At 39.9% G+C, this 12500-nt stretch overlaps 1 protein-coding gene across 1 annotated transcript in view; it reads right to left on the bottom strand.

The window, feature by feature from the left end:
- Window positions 1-12500, bottom strand: part of LOC115807987 (nuclear receptor coactivator 3) — a 51544-nt gene that overhangs the window by 16067 nt on the left and 22977 nt on the right. The window contains exons 2-4 of the mRNA XM_030769213.1: window positions 5347-5397; window positions 1157-1261; window positions 676-836 (exon numbers count right to left, since the gene is read on the bottom strand). Coding sequence (XP_030625073.1) covers window positions 676-836; window positions 1157-1242 — 247 coding nt within the window. The 5' untranslated portion in view covers window positions 1243-1261; window positions 5347-5397. The remainder of the gene's footprint in view (window positions 1-675; window positions 837-1156; window positions 1262-5346; window positions 5398-12500) is intronic.

Genomic DNA, 12500 nt, shown 5'->3' with positions numbered 1-12500 from the left:
CTCAAGTCCATAGGATGTTGGTACAACAACATCTGAGCAAGCAAAAACTTGGAATTAATAAAGAAAGATAAAAACATACACACACACACACACTCGAATTCATTTGCTGACTTTGCAAGGGAAAGACTCTGGGCAGTTTTCTAGATGAACTGTGCATAATGGCAGCCTTGCCAATCCAGTCTTGGTGCCAACATCCATGTCATGCCAACGCCCTTCAATTTGCATCTTTAAACAGGAAAGAAGTCTATGTGCACAGTACATCTCTGTGTGTGCACTCAGCCTCTCCTCCACTAGGTGTGTTGGCAAGAGAAAAAAAGAAAGGAGACAAGGGAGGAGAGAGAGCCAGATATCATTAAGTTAGTGCCAGAATTAGACTTTCACTTTTTCTGTGTTTTAGATGCCATCGTACTGTGCTTTCTAATACACAAACCAAACCCCTACAGGACCAAACACCACCTTAAAACAACAACCCAGGTCTGGCAGATTGCCATTTCATGCTGTGGTCCAACAAATCAAAAATATGATGGATTTCATGCAGCTACCACCTCACGGACGATGATCAAAGAATGCCACCGTACCAGATGGCGGTGGCGGTTTCAAGATACAAATCAAACACTGTTTCTTACGAAGGATTTAGTGAAGTCTGTCGCACCACCATTTGCTACATGCACCTACCCTGCTCTTTTATCTGGCGTATCTGGCGGACGGTCTCCTTCAGAATGGCGCACTTGTCTGGTTTGACGTTGAAGCTGTCAATGTCACTGAGGTTAGCGGAGATAAGCTCGGCTAGTTCCTCGATGTATTTACTCTCCTGCTCCCGCCGTCGCTTATCGCACCTGTGGGGGGGGGGGGGGGGTTTGGTCAGCAAGGGTCATACTACAGGTAACCACAGCATCCACCTGAGGTGGTTCTCAACCACATATAACAAACAACAAAAACTCGAAACTTCAAAGCTTATGACAAGACTACTGGACTTCCCTTGATTTAACTAATCAAAGAAGGCTGGTTGATTAGCTCAACTAAAGTGCCACAGTCATATGGTCATTGTTTGGTTCAATGCTGCTAGTGGCAGTACAGTCTCATAGTGTATCAAAGCTATGAGAGGGTCAACCCGTCCCACTCCAGAGGAAGAGGTGTGTAAGGATCCCAGTCTCACCCCAGTCCCGGCGTGTCGCAGGTGGAAAGTTTGCGCTTGCGGTCAGAGCACAGAGGCTCCATGGAGTTCTCCCCCAGACTGCTCATCTTCTGTACATATCAGCACCTGACACACACACACACACACACACACACACAATGAATACTTATGTGAGATGGTCAAGATAATGTCTGAGTGAGAAATAAAAACAACAACAACAACAACAGATGAATCACTAATCATTTAGTAAGTAAATATCAAACTAAACATTGTGCAATCAGTTAGCATAACAATGATCACTACTTTCAGAGTTACAACACCTGATACACAGTATTCTCCTCAACATCTGTAGTTTTCAACCAAACAATACAATAGGATATCCATAGGCAGACTTTCACTGCTGTAGTTTTGCAGACAAAGAAATAAGACATTTCAGTGCTGACACTAAACTGCTTATTCAAACACTCACTTGATACAAGTGCACTGTCTGTTTACTCTCTTCTTTCTCTTTCTGTCTCTATTTCCTCACTCCCCTCCCACTACCAAGCTTTCCCTACTCTTCTCTTCCATTCTTTCTCCCATTGTCCCATTCCCCATCCTTTTCTCTTTCACCACTCTGCTATCCTCTCATCCCTTCTCTCTCAGGCCCACCCTCTCCACATATGTTTTTTTTCCCATTCCCCTCATCTCCGCTCTCCCTCCCTTCCCCTCTGTCAGTGCTCCCTGGAGCAGTTTGTCTGAAGCATGCACAGTACAGCATTAACTCAGTCTCACACAGTTAACCATGCTTCACTACAATTCCCATCAGGCAACAGTCTGTCTGTCAATCTACATACAATGCTTCGCAGGAGAAAAATCGAGGAAGTGGAGGAAAAAAAAAAAGCTGTGAGATTTGATTGGTTAAGCCTCTTTGTCCAGGACCATGGCTGATGCAATGGAGAGGTAAAAGATGGAAAGACAAAGAAAGGAAGCAGAAAGCGAGAGATTGCAAAGATAGATGGAAAGTTGTGCAAACGTGGAGGGGGCAGAGTCAGAGGTAAAGACATGATGATGAAAATACTGGAGACAAAGGATAAACAGATAAATAGAGTAAGATAGTCATACAGATGATAGACAGATAGATAGATAGACAGATAGATAGATAGATAGATAGATAGATAGATAGATAGATAGATAGATAGATAGATAGATAGATAGATAGACAGACAGATAAGCACAGGAGAAATAATGAGAGATAGAACTGTTCTTTCCTTTTGAGTCCTACTCTGCATTACTCATGAATGAGAGCAGTATATGTGTATCTCTCTGCACCTTCATGGGGCATGCTTTTCTTTTTTCATTGATTTTATGATTCAGTTAATCTCCTTCACTCATACCATCAATACTTCTGCTTTGACTGGAAACCAGAAAAAAAAAACAAAGACAGAAAACAAGCTAGATGTTTCAATTGTATCACTCAAATGTGAAAACTCAAGGAAAGAAAAGGACTGTTTGAAAACACTCATTGGTCAATGCAGATGTCAGTCATATACACGCATGGAGATGTCACCCTCAAATAAACTCCCATCATCTTGAATTCTCTTTCAGAGATGAAGTGCCTTGATGGGATGTGTTTTAGCAGAAAAGCAGAGTGGTCAAAAAAGACACGATACAGTGCATCAATAACAGTGCACTAATCAACTGCCAAACAGAAATGTTATGCTAAACTCTGCACATTTTCAAGTACCAAATTTACCAGGACTCAAGCACACAAATAGCCCCACATCTGACAGAACCACAGACGCCCAAGTCGGCAACAGCAAGTGAAGGATTTCATCTCTGCAGGCAAGAAGTTGAGACAATTTCTCCCCATTAGCAAAGCTTTCCATCGCCTGTGCCATATATAGAGTGACACTGAATGTCACTTGTTTGAGATGGATCGTGTTACACTGAATGCGTTTTAAAAAGCCAGGGAGACTTGATTCTCCTAATTAAACGCTGCTCAGCGTGTAGAGGGTATTCAGCCCCAATCCCCTCAGTGAGGAATTTACACTGCTTGGTTGTGTGTTGATGCCAGACGGTATGCATTTGTGTATGTGTGTATATGTGTGTGTGTGTGTGTGTGTGTGTGTCAGGAATGACAGCGCTCTTAATCGAAAATCACAGCTTAGTGTTAAAATAATACACAAAGCAACAAAACACACGCACAGAGAGAGAGAGAGAGAGAGAGAGAGAGAGAGAAAGAGAAAGACAGAGAGAGAGAGAGAGAGAGAGAGAGAGAGAGAGAGAGAGAGAGAGAGAGAGAGAAAGAGAGAGGGTGTGTAAGAGAGAGAGACAGAGAAAGCATACAAGCTGCTCACAGCTGCGGACTCTAGACAGAGGGGTTTGTATAATACTAATACTCAACCCTCTGCCAGTCAGTCTGCAGTCAGTCAGACAGACAGACAAGACAGACTCACACACTCCCGTAGCCCTGAGCTACTGTCTGGATGATACACTCTTTCCCACTCTGTTTCTTCCCCTTAGCACACACACAAACACATCTCTCTAACTGTGCTCCTTGTGCATAATGTCTCTCTCTCCACCCCATAATAAGCAACCTATATTTAAGCTGCACTCATCTAATAAATGCACAAAAATCCTGTGAGACAGGGAACACGAGGGCCAAGTTTTCAGAACCTGTAGGGTTTTAATGAAAAACTGAGGATTTCTCTCCGCACAAATTCTCTTTAGTTCTTACAGAAAGAGAGAGCTTTAATTGCAGAATGAACGAGGGATACAGAGAAAAGTGCCATGGCCTGATTGAGTGCCCCAGGGAAATGGGTCAACTCTTGACTAGAACAGACAACCAAGTTTTCTGCCAAGCAAAAGAAGTCAATTTGGTGCCACGGGCAGAATGGGGGTGTCGCTGGGAGCGGGAGAGGGAGAGCTGGACGGAGGAATGGAGAGGGGTCTTGCATGTCCAGAAAGAAAGCGGGCGTTGAAATGCTATGGCTTCGGGCTTAAATCAGTTTCTATATTACATTTATATCCATGCATTTAGCTGAAATATTTAGAATAACTGACTTGAAATTTGCATTTTCTATATCAGAGGTCATGCAACTGAGGAGCGCCCCTGATGTTCACATGAAACATTGACAGTACATCCTAATTATTGGCATCCAAACCCAAAACACACTGGTAACTAGGCTGCTGCATTCTCCCCTCATGACTGCAGAGACACAATTAATAAATCAATGCAGAGAATCAAAAATGTCAGAATACATAAAAGAATAAACTCCAGTGCTGCTCCTCCAAAGAAAGTGGTGGATGAGTGTTGCTTCATAGGTAAAATATATGTACATTTTATGCTTTTCCCAAAACAATCTCAAAACACAGCCACAAGCTGTGTCCCAAACATCGGTTAACAGCTTTACACGCATTTCATTTTCCTGCCATAAATACGCACAGGTATGCCATCAATTACAGGTGAGTGTGTGTGTGTGTGTGCGTGTGTGTGTGTGTGTGTGTGTGTGAGAGAGATAGAGAGAGCTCACAAAAACCCAAGCTTCATTCTGCATTACTAAAGCATACTTGCAGAGTGGCCGGCTTGGGTCGGATCGCCTGATGAAACTCATTCTGATGTAGCACATTCTTCAGAGTTGATGCAACGCAACACACACAAACACACACGCACACACACACAAACATTCCCACTTGAGACGTTTATGTCTGCAGAAAAATAAACTTCTATAACGATAAAAGAATCTTCACGCAACAAAAACATCTTCCCTAAGACTGACAGGTTTCCATCTCAGACTGAAGACGGGGTCAGAAGAAAAGACTGCTATCTTGAATCTATCTATCTGGCTATCTAAGTGGCGTTCTCAGATTTGGCCTGCTTCTTTTCAACACTGTGTTTCAACCTACCCCCATTATTCAGTCTTTTATCCATCTACTCTTCTGTCTTCCCCTACAGTCCAATCCCCTATTACTGTAACCTGGCCTTGTTCTGCGCTTGTACCTGCCTTCATCTCGTTCATGTCTCTATTACAACAGAAACCATCAGAAAAACACTGAGCACATGGAAGTACACCTGCTAAAGCTCCACCACATTACAAACAGAATTCTCAAAGTCCAACAGCGCTCGAAAAACAAACAAAAACAAACAAACAAAAGCTGAAAGACAAACAGGAGTATCCCCCACCTAAGGGAAGCTTCACACAGATATACACATGCTTGGATGAACTCACCTCTTAAGCTATGTTTCAACAAAGAGATTCCACTGAATTCAACTTCACATTCTGATGGAAAAAAAACAGAGAAAAGGGTGATTATTTTCTGAATTATTTGGTGCAGAGGATAAAAAATAAACTTGAATATGATTTGATAGCAGCTAATCACAGACACCTGCTTGAAAATACCTGATATCAAATACTTAGCAAGAAAAAAACATTTTTCTATCAAAGACAGCCACAAATAGACTATTCTGGCCTTGTGGTCTTATTAGGTTCTGAGTGTCAGAGCTAATACACACACACACACACACACACACACACACACACACACACACACAGGCTGGGAACAGGGGGGACGGCATGCTTGTTCATGGGGGAAATGAGAATGAATGATTTAGGGCGGCACGGAGGATGGTGCCTAAATCAGCCCAGCTTTCAGTACTAATGATGTTTGTGTGTTTGGGATCCATTAGACAGCTGTTTACATGCGCACACGTGTGTGTGTGTGTGTGTGTGTGTGTTTGTGTGTGTGTGCACGTCTGTGTGTGAGAGTGTGGCAGAAAGAGACTAAGGAGGAGACTGAATGAGATAAAGAATTTTCTTATTTGCTGAGAAAAATATTCAAACCTAAGAAAAGTATTTCTCAATAAATCCACAGTCCATTTCCATGAACCAGATGATGAAGAAAATCAGAGAATTCTATTGTTAGTGTGATACTCAGTCAAACTTCCTGCTCAACGTGGCCAGTTCTCCCTTGGTCTGTGATCCACTGGTGGACCTTATTATTCTTTATTTATAGCTTTTTTATTTTATTGGCCTTATTTTTGTTTTGGTGTTTTTTTAATGGTTTTTATTAGTAGTAGCAATAATACAGTTGATGGACGGTTGTAATTGATGTAACAGCAATATTAGTGTTAGTAATACTTAGCCCGTATAGTTCAAAGACGTTTCTGATAACAGGGCTGTAGTACCCGAGTCCGGTCTCAGACTCCAGACAGTTTTTCTATTGTCTCGGACTCGTTGGTATTTGCACTCGGGCTTCTCTCGGTCTTGGCTATTGGTCTTGCCAAATATTGTAGTTGGTCTCAACCAAGTCCAACTGCCTTTTAAAAATTTGGTTTTTTTTCTTCTCAAGTAACTCTTTCAAAATAAAATCATTGATGAAGCACGCTTGTTCAGAAAATGGGCATTGGTTTAATTAATTCAAAATCCATCTAGAACGGCATTGACATGGGCTGCCTGGTAACCAATCGTATGCCTGCCAAAACTCATCTCTGCATGCAACGCATCCATGCTCTTCATTTTCATTTTGGCCACAGACATGTCGGCGAGCTCAAGCATTATAAAATTTGGTTTTTCAAACCAAAGACAATTTCTCAACAGTGCGCTGAAGAGGAAACACAAGTACACCTGCAAATTTTGCAACAAAACAATGTCAGAAACCTGTGGGACAGCGTCCAATTTTGTAAGACACCTGCAAAGACACCACAAAGAGAGGTAAGCCGGGAGCTAGTTGGCTAGCTAAGATAGTGGGCATGTTGCATGATCCCGAACATAAGAGTTAGTCTTTGCATTTTAGTCTTTTTATGAGGTAAAAAAAAAATTTTTCAAACAAAATGTACCTTTGGTCATTTGGTTTTCATTTCAGAACGTAATGATAGAAAACAGAAAACTGGTCATTCATAATTTTTCACTGTCATGCTAATGTCAGTCTACAGTCTTTCCAAATGTCTGTGAGCTGTGTAAACATACACATTTTTTTCTGTCTCAGACTCGACTTGGTCTCTCTCATTTGGACTCGAATCTCTTTGGACTCGGTCTCGACTAGTCCTGGTCTTGAACTCGACAAAGGTGGCCTTGACAACAGTTCTGTCTGGTAATAGAGGAAGTCATATTAACTGGCCTAGTGGTTAGAAGCAATTAAACTTATTCTATTTCACTCCAATAAGGCTTTCTGACGGACAAAGAACAAGAGAGAGAGCGAGAGAGCGAGAGTGCAAGAGACAGAGATGGAGGGAGGGAAATGCTCATTCTAAAATCCTCCATTTTTCTTCTCTCTCATCTGCTTGTCTCTTTTTTTTATCTCCTCCTTCTCCTTTTTTTCTCTGTCTCCTTCTCACTCTTTTCTCTCCTCCTCCTCATTCTCCTCCATTCTGTTGTGTTCCCATTCTATCTTCCCTCTCAATGACTCTTGCTCACCCTCTCACTCCCTCTCTCTCTCTCTCTACCTTTTTGATTATTTTTCCTCCCTGTTTCCATGATCTGAGCTCTCTGTCTCCCCACTGATCTGCCTCTCTCGTGCTGATGAGTTAATCATACGATAATTTTGCAGTCACTTGAGTTCATGGTGGTGCTATAAAGAAAAATTAAGAAGCACTTTTCCCCTGTTACACAGCTTATATGATCTAACTGAAATACAATGCTGGCTAAATTTTAGATATATGCATGTGTGTATGTATGCACGTGAAGACAGACAGACAGACAAATAGAGAGAGAGAGACACACACACTCACACATAAACATATAGAATTTGGGTGTGCACTTTTTTTCTGCATTTTATTGTGTGTGTGTTTATGTGCATGACAGTAAGAGAGAAACACATTATGTTCATCATATTACAGTGCACTTTGATCTTTGTGACATTCCACAACAGAAGATCTGATGGTTTAATAGTGTTAGTATGTGTTACTGGTTTGTGTAATCAGTAGTAGGAGAGAAGATCTGATGGTTTAATAGTGTTAGTATGTGTTACTGGTTTGTGTAATCAGTAGTAGGAGAGAAGATCTGATGGTTTAATAGTGTTAGTATGTGTTACTGGTTTGTGTAATCAGTAGTAGGAGAGGAAGAAAGAGTAGTGAGACTCAATGACACTACCTGTTTGGATCAACACAAAACAGACAAATTCATGCCCTTGTCCAAATTAACGCAAATTACACCACAGAGCAACAAATATCTACTCATTTATTGGCTCTCCATCTATAAAACCAAACAATGCCAATGTCTTATTCCCAAATACATGACATTTGGTACCAAAAAATATAACAACACTGGTCAGCAGCAGTCAATAAAGCACTATGAACTGAAGATTGACAGAGAGAGAGAGAGAGAGAAAGAGAGAGAGAGAGAGAAAGCAGGAACTGGTGGCACAGTTTGCAGCCACCTGTTACAAAAAGGAAGAAAAAGTGAGACATACACACTATAGTGAGACATGCACACACACAAATGTGAGCGCTCATGTGCACACACACAACATATCAATCAGTCTGAGTTTTACCATACTCGCTTATGTTTCTATTTATGTCAACCATGATTTTCCTGTATCGTTTGTCTGTGGTCTATCAAAACTGTAATGACTATGTTACAAAAGGAAATCATTCTGAATTGAACTGAACAGAGAGAAAGAATGAGAGAGCAGGGTGTCAATAATTTTACCCTAATGAGGTAGTCTTTCTATCTGTTTAGCAACACATCCATACTGGTACAAGCTGGGCCTGCAATGTATGTGAATATTAAACAAACAAACAAATAAATACAAAATACCGTTAAGATTCACCAAACAAGAACAAAACTATCTACTGGCACACTCAAAAACTTTTTCCAATTTACATACATTTTCACTGTTCTTTCAGGGTAAAGTCCAAAATGCTGCTACAGAACACTAGGCACTTGTGAAAGTTGAATGCTTGCCTGGAATTCCACATAGATTACTTGCATTCAATGACATTTCACAAGAACGCTCTGGGAACCATTCTGCGCCCAGTGCACATGAGTTTATAAAGAATGGCCGACAGGGGGCAGTACACCTGCTCATTTTGTGAGGAATTCTATGCATCTTAATTAAACCCATCAAAAATTACCTTGAGGCTCCAGGTATTTCAAACTTGAATGTGTTCGTTGGGCTGGTGTGCAAATGTTCTTTAATATGCCAGCATGTTATGAAACACACACACACACACACACATATACATACATACATACAGACATAAACATATGTGTATAAAATTAGGGCTGCTCGATCATGGCAAAAATCATAATAACGATTGTTTTGGTAAATATTGAGATCACAATTATTTAACATGATTACTCATTGACTTTGGAAACAATGTTGCATTTATTGGACCTTAAAAAAAATTGTCTTTTTAACTGTGGATTTTACTGAACTTTAAATAAAGTTCAACTGGAAAACAAATAAAAAAATAAATGTAAAAAAAAATTGGGATGAGTACATAATAACAAAATAAATAAATAAGTAAATGTGTGGGAGGTGTCTTGCATCAGTTAAAAGACTATGCAACTATGATGGAGTTTGTCTCAGCATATAGAGCAAAGCATAAAATTAATGAAATGATCTGAAGATAACACTTGGTCTTATTGGTGAAGTATGGATGATACCTATGATATTTTAATGTTATTGTTACCAACAATCTACAGTAGCTGAAGATAAAGTTAACAAAGTGGGTATTTTCACTAAGTGTTCTTATTATGTTGGGATATAGTGTCTGGTTTTTTTTTTTTTTGTAAATTCAGTGAAACCTGGTCATCATTAGTAAGACTAACCGACTAAAAAATGAAATTAGTCATATTTGCGTGCTAGCTGGTTCCAGGTAGTTTGATGATGCAGCATCGAACTAGTATGGTTATGATATTTCAGAGTCATCTTGCAGGTTTGTTTGAAAATTTTCAGGTTGTTTGAGAGCATTTTCTGTTTAAAAGAACTTCCAAACAAATAATTTATCATCACGCGACTAACAAGTACTTGATGTTAAGGTAGAAACTCAAGAAGTGATGTAACTGCTTGAGGACTCAAATGCTCGAGTACTCTGTGAAACTTAATATACATACATACTGTAAAAAAAAATAAAAATAAAATATTATATATATATATATATATATATATATATATATATATATATATATATTTTAGTATACACACACACACACACACACACATATATTTATACAATAAATGATGCGGCACAATAATCATTTTGTCCCAATAATCGTTGAAAGCTAAGATCATGTCTGAAAATAAAATTTGATTAATCGCCCAGCACTTATATAATTATTAATATTTATCTATCTATCTATATATATATACACATATACACACACACACACACACACATATATATGTATACCAGCTCAAGTGTGTGTGTGCCTGGTTGTGCCCACAGCAGGGATGTCTTAACCAGGGGTCATACAAAAATAAATGGAAAAAGAGAGACAGTCTTTTCAATGTTATGAACAGAAGATGCCACATAAAATAATGTGGCCACTAAAAGCTAATGAAATCCTATGAAATGGAATAATTTTTAACAACGGTCCTAAAAAATAAAATAAAAATAAATAAAATAAACAAATAAAATTTTCATTCATAGCTTTGTTCAGTGCTGTTCCACAAATTTCATACACAGAAGACAAGCAGAATCTCAAAACTCACGATGACATATTATAAAATACAGATATCATCAGATCAGAGATGGAGACTCGAGTCTGCGACTTGGACTCAACGCTACGGCGTAGGGCACGCGGCCACGCAGAACCTACACCATACATACAGCGTAGCTTCAATGCAGAAGTATAAATTAGCCTTCACACACAGTGACTTGCGACTTGACTTGGGACTCGAGACTCGACCTGTACTCGAGATTTGGGACTCTTATTTTTTATTTTTTTGGCGCCTTAACATTACAAGGAAATGTCTAACGAGCTGAATGTCATTCCTTCCCTTGTTATCATGCGTAACTTTACGCATGCGTGTGGCCACAGATGACTGTAAGCTGCAGTAATAACACCTTAACCATGGCGAGCACACCAGCAGCTGCTGTGCCATTTGTGGTAACCTTTGGCTATAATGCCTTCACACAAGGCCCAAACAAAAGAATGACTAAATGCAAGGTGTGCGGTATCGAAATAAAGGATGCTGGATCGACCAAATCATATTTTATCAGGCACCTCAAAACGCACCCGAATAGGTCAGTCACTTGGTAATGTGAAAGACAAGTTAACGTTAGCACCTATGGACGATTAGCAAACATGTTAGCTCAGCATCAGCTATTTAACATTAACTTGTTACTAGCTTTGTAGCTAAATGAGGTTAACTTAATTAGATTGGCGTTCGCTGAATATTTTGAAAAGATGAGTGAATGTTGCAAAATACATTTATTAACTTATGAAAGGAAAGCTTTCATTGTGTGTTTCTTCATATTGCCTTGCAATAGCCTGTTTAAAGTTATCATATACCAAACAACTAATCAATGCTGATACTGTATGCTAATAGATAAAGGAGTGATGATAGTGCAGTACATGCTTTGAATTCCTTTGGTATAGCAATGTGTTCTAATCAGACATGCAGCAGATGATAGAATGCTTATTACAACCATAAGAGACTTGAGACTTGACTTGGACTTGTGACCAAAGACTTGAGACTTGATTTGGACTCTAGCTCAGAGACTTGAGACTTGACTTAGATGCACAAATAATTTGTGAGCATCTCTGCATCAGATCTTCACCTAAATCTCTAACCTTTTAGTATACGGTCACATAGCCAAGGCAGTCCAAGAGCTGGTTTCATAATTCCCTTTTCCTACAACACAAGCTGTAGCCAACGAGGAGCTGACATAATAGCACTACACCGTTTGGGCATGGACCTAGACAAATGATTCCAAGAGGTAAAGTATGGAGGTAGGATTAACCACGTGGATGATTTAACTCTAAACAGATTCACCCAGTAGATCCACCCAGACAATGAACACCCTGATTCACAGCTCCCAGACAGACAACACATGCTAATCCTAGACCACCATTCATGTCACATCATACAATTCTGATTTTAGAAAATACAGACACCCCCCCCCCCCAAAAAAAACCCAACTCTTAACTAAATTGCTAAAAAAAATAAAATAAAAAGAATGTAGTGCAGATGTGCAGAGGGGGAATTGGTGGGAACAACACACCTGCTAACTCCCTCTCCTTCCTTCACCTCCATCCCTCCATCCGTGCACTCCTCTGAGTCTGGGTTATTTACTCACACAGACTGTCACTTCTCCATACTGAGAAAAAGATGAATGCTTTGTTTCTGTCTCCATGGCAGTCAGGGCAGGGTGGAATAATTTGATTTCTCCTCCCGTCACCCTGCCAGCGACCATCTCATTCTTTTTTCTCTCTCT

This window comes from Chanos chanos, chromosome 3, assembly GCF_902362185.1.
Source record: "Chanos chanos chromosome 3, fChaCha1.1, whole genome shotgun sequence".
NCBI classification, from domain to species: Eukaryota; Metazoa; Chordata; class Actinopteri; order Gonorynchiformes; family Chanidae; genus Chanos; species Chanos chanos.
This window is presented reverse-complemented; position numbering and strand designations above follow the sequence as displayed.